General features: G+C 58.7%; 1 protein-coding gene across 2 annotated transcripts in view; it reads right to left on the bottom strand.

Moving 5' to 3' along the window:
• The window catches only part of GAD1 (glutamate decarboxylase 1), a 23,086-nt gene extending 20,262 nt beyond the window's left edge, over positions 1–2,824 (bottom strand). For both annotated transcript variants that reach the window (XM_026852345.1, XM_026852344.1), the window contains exons 1-2: positions 2,534–2,824; positions 1,569–1,811 (exon numbers count right to left, since the gene is read on the bottom strand). In XM_026852345.1, the coding sequence (XP_026708146.1) occupies positions 1,569–1,811; positions 2,534–2,744 (454 nt within the window). In that variant the 5' untranslated portion in view covers positions 2,745–2,824. The remainder of the gene's footprint in view (positions 1–1,568; positions 1,812–2,533) is intronic.
• Positions 2,825–4,671: the final 1,847 nt, after the last annotated feature.

Genomic DNA, 4,671 nt, shown 5'->3' on the forward strand with positions numbered 1-4,671 from the left:
GGGGGGCGGCGGGGCGAAGCGGCCGGGCTGCTCCCGCCCCGGGGAGCCAAGCGGCTCAGGGCTACGGCCCAGAAATACCACCCTGCCTTAGATATTTGCTTTGCAAATCAGCACTCCCCTCCCCTGTGCCCTGACGCACACGCTTTGGGAAGCTGTCTGAAGAGCCATCTCGCTGGCCTCCCAGAGCTGCCGGCGAGCCCGCGGCCTCCGGAGGCTGGGCTGCAGAAACAGCCCGCGGGGGCTTGGCCCGGAGAGACACTGTGAGCCCGGGGAGGGGGCGGGAAGCTCCTTACACGCTCCGAGCAGCTCTTTTTAAAAGCTGCGCCAGGTAGCGTTGTGTCTGATCCGATACCTGCAGCTCAGCTCCCGGGGACAGCCAGAGCTCCGGGAAGGCCGGGGTGAGGGGGAAGAGCTTGTTCCACATCCCGGCGCCATCCATACGGAATGACGGTGCGAACACACAGACCCCAGCGACTCCGGCTTCGCTGGTGGCCACCTGTCCACCAGCTCACGGCTGTGGGAGTGAAACACGCTCCCCTTTGAGTAAGGGCACGAGATCCAAATACGGCCCCGAAAGTCTCGAGTAAATCAAACCAGCACGTAAACTGGGAAGAAAAGGAAGCCAACCACCACGTTTGTCGTCAAGACTGTTCCTTGAATGCACCGCGTTGGCGTTTCACAGCCGCACTATGCAGTGCGGAAAGCAGCACCCGGTCCTTCAGGCGCCGCTGCTGGGAGCCGCCTGGCCCGAGGCTGCCCGGCAGAGCCCCCCGCTTCAGCCCCCCGGAGAGCCGCCCCCCCGGCGCTCCTCGAGCCCAGCCTAAGAAGGCAGCTCACCGGGAAGAGCTCGGCAGCCCTGAAAAGCTGAAGAAGTAGCGGAGAGGGGAGACACGCCCCCCCCGGAGAAATCGCTCCAGTTCCTGTCCTGCTTGGGCACGTCGAGCAGGGCTTGTTGCCAGCCGAGCTTTCTGCCGATACAGATGTAAAACGTTTCAGGCCAAACAGCCTGAAAGAGCAGAGACTTTGTTCCAGAGCCTGGCCGCAGCTCACCCGGAAAAAGAAGTGCTTATAAACGGGCATTTCTATCTGACTGAGCAGGACCTGGACAGGCGGGGCTCCAGGGTAAGGGGCTGAAATCCAACAGGGTTCTTTTATTGATGATTCCTAGGATTTCAGACTCTTTTTCATTAAACGTCTGGAGAACATAAAGAAGAAAAACTGCAAATTCAGTGTCATTTATGCCCTCATTTACCTAATGATATTGCTCCCCGGAGATACAGACAGCTCGCATTTCATCAAGTGAAAGAGATTACATCTTAAAAACTTGTTTCTAGGCTCTGCAAACGGCACCGAGCCCTGCCCGCCACGGACGGATAGAACATCAATAACTCCACTTTCTGAGCAGAGACATTTCCGGCGCCCGCAGACAGCCCTGGAGGCTCAGCTCCAAGGAGGCAGAGTCGAGGGGGTGGAGAGGACGTGGGCTTACCTCCGTGGGCTCAAGCCTGCTCCCTTCACCGTGGGCTAGAGAAAAGCCCCAGGAGGGACTCTAGTGTGCGCGTACCTACCTGTCCTCACTCCGTATTTCAGCGTGTCCCGGCAGTCCACCAGGATCTGCTCCAGGGATTCGGGGTTGTCCGACAGCTCCAGGTTGAAGCCCTCCATGCCCTCCAGGAGCTGATGCGGGTGGTGGAAGTCCAGCACTTTGGTGGATCTGTCAAACGTCTTTCTCACGTAGTTGAGAAGGATGTCCACGACCTCCAGCAGGAACTGCATGGTCTGCTCCTCGCCATTCTTGGCGGGCAGCAAATCTGCGGAGCAAAGCAGCTGTCAGCGCTTGCTTTGGGAGAGACAGGCGGAGATGGAACCTGCCCCAGCCCCCCCGAGCGCCCGGAGGACGACCCCCTGGGGCTCCCGCCCTCCCTCGCCCAGTGGGGAAGGGCGAGCCCAGGTCGCCCACGGGAACGGCGGGGGCAGCTCCGAGGCACCCTTGCCGAAGCACGCCCTGCAGCGCTAACGCTGTGCGGGGCACTGGCTTCCTGGGGGCCAAAAGCACCCCAAAGCCGCGCCTTCCCTTCTCCTGCAACGCTTCCCTTCTCCCCACAAAGGGATTGATTTCCCTTCCCCACCCTCCTCATCAGTGGCCCCGTACCAGCAGTCACAGACCGTTTCATTGCTATTTTACTGACGAGGAAATAAAATAAAAAATTACTCTCCTCCCTGAGGCTGGATCTGGAGTGACCCCGGAGGAACCGCCAGAGCTGAGCTGCAGAGGATCAGCCCAAAAGTACGTAAAACTGCATTTCAGGAAACTTGTGCACGCTGCCAGTGCGGCTCTTGGCGAAGACACACAGACAGATACACACAGAGACATCTTCCTTCAAACCCCCCCTACACACACAGAGACAGAGCTTCCTTCAAAACCAAGCAAGAGCACGGGCTGCACGTGGCTGCACTCCCAGGGGAGGCGAGGACAGACGACCATGGGTCCGTGCCCGAGCTGGAGCAAGCAGAAACTGTGAAGAGCGTTTACCTCTGGCATACAAATTGGAGAAGTCTGTCTCGGTGCGCCGGAACCTGGACTCCTTCCCGTTGCTCTCGCATGCCAGCAGGCTCTTGGAGGACTGCCTTTCCTTCAGGGAGCTAACGATCCGGCCCTTGTCTTCCAGGCTGTTGGTCCTTTGCAGGAACCCTACATTGTTATTGCAAGGTGCACAGGTCAGAGTTTTCTCACTTCCCAACATGTTTAGAAATATTTAAAGCGGCTCTCCAGACAACAGTTCAAAGCGGTTGTTGGCTCTGGATCTGACTAATGAGGTCAGGAATAAGAGTATTTATGGGGATTATTTGCCTCCAGGAGGAGAGCTCAAAATGCCATCAACTGCAAAAACGCAGCCATGCAAAAAACAAATTTTCGTCATTTAGTGCAGTGGTAAATTCTTATTAAGTCGATCAGACAGATTCCACTTCAGTAATCAGCCACTGGAAGAGAGTTCAGGATGAGTCAATGCTATTTCAGCCTGCAGGCGAAGTTTATGGACCTAGCAGACAGGGGCAATGATGTATGATTAAAATCAGGGCCACTTTCAGTTCTCCTCGTGGTGCTCTCACGCACAAAAGGCGTGAGGACAAGCAGCCACTCTTGAGCAGCCGCCCGGAGAGCGCCAGAGCTCCAGGGCCACCGGCAGCACTCATCAACCCCACCTCCCTCTTATCAGTACGTACCAGCACGTGTCCAGGAGATGCGGCTTTTCCACCCGAAAAGATGCTTCGATACTAACACTGATCATCCCCGGGGGCTCCAGGAGCTCCGCTCTCACCGGAGACGCAGCCCCGGCGCCCAGGACCCCATCACAAGGGCTGTCGTTATGTGCAAGGGCAATAATAAATCCCCTCACCCCAAGAATTACGGCGGTGGGCGCCCCGCACGGCCCGTGGCAAATAACGGGACCCATTTGGAGGAGACAGTACAGCAGCGCCGGCCTCCTTTTTTTATTTCTTTTCTTTTCAATCAAGTAACGGTTGGAACCAACGCTCGTTGGGGCTGGGGATACCCGCCAGAGAGGAGGACTTTGCAGGGAGGAAGACCAACGCCGTGACTTCGCTCCCCCAGGTCCCCCGATGCCGCGTCTCTCCAGCGCCCTCCGCTTTTCGGCCATGTGCCCTCGCTCGGCGGAGCCCCGACGGCGAACCGGGACCGGAGGCCCCTCCCGCCGGCCCGCCCGGGTTCCCGCGGCTTGAGCAAGCCCCGGGGGCTGCATCTTCGTGCGGCTCTAGAAAAGGGAGCGACACGGAGCCGCCGGGCACGGCCTCTCTGCCGCGGACCCTGGCGCCAGGCCAGCAGTCCCGTCGGAGCCACCGAAAACGGAGCGCCCGGCCGCAGCCCCTCCGGCCCCCACCCAAGAGGCTGTTCGCGGCAAGTTTTTCAAGTCCGTCCTTTCGGTGAACACTTCACGTCTTGCCTTTTAATATTGGCCTTCTACTAATTAGTTTCTTTCTGTGATGCTTTTAGGAATACGGGTTATACGAGAAAAAAAAACCCCAAACTATTTAAAGGAAACTCTCTTCGTGCAAAGGAGTAGCCGTCGGGGATCGATGACTTTTCATTTTTCTTTCAGTTTTGTTGTTACTGCTTTTAACGGTCCTTGCAGCGATCGCCAGCTCCTGCAGCGGCTAGTGCTGTTCGCCCGCTCAGGAGGTGGAGCAGCCGATACCGAGGCACGTGCAGTCTAGACTGAAATTCCGGAGCGATCCTCTTTTCCCCAGGTCCCGTGGCTTCGTTCTGCTTTATTTTTCCACTTGTCTTTCTTCTAGGCTCTCAGTGGCGATGCTCAGTGGGAAGAGTTACTTGGGAAGAGACGGCTGCAGATCAGCCCAACCGGCGCTCCTCTCGGCGTGGGGACACGCGTCCCTCGGAGCCTCCGCCGGGAAAGGAGGGGGCAAAGCCTCCTTAAGCGGGAGAGGCTGCAGTCGCCTCCGGTTCGGCTCGCATCGGGCTCAGAGAGGCCGGGGCTTCGCGGAAGGGCCTGGCCTAACGAGAGCTGCGCCAAGCCGGCCGCGCGGAGCTCCCCCCCGCCCAGGCGACTTGGCGGCGGTTCTGCCCCGCGGGGGCTCCCCGACCTCGTCGTTCTGTACCGAAGCCGACGGCGGCGCCGAGCTCAGGCGGGGGGG

This window comes from Athene cunicularia (genome assembly GCF_003259725.1).
Source record: "Athene cunicularia isolate RWA chromosome 7 unlocalized genomic scaffold, athCun1 chr7_part1, whole genome shotgun sequence".
In the NCBI taxonomy this organism is placed as follows: domain Eukaryota; kingdom Metazoa; phylum Chordata; class Aves; order Strigiformes; family Strigidae; genus Athene; species Athene cunicularia.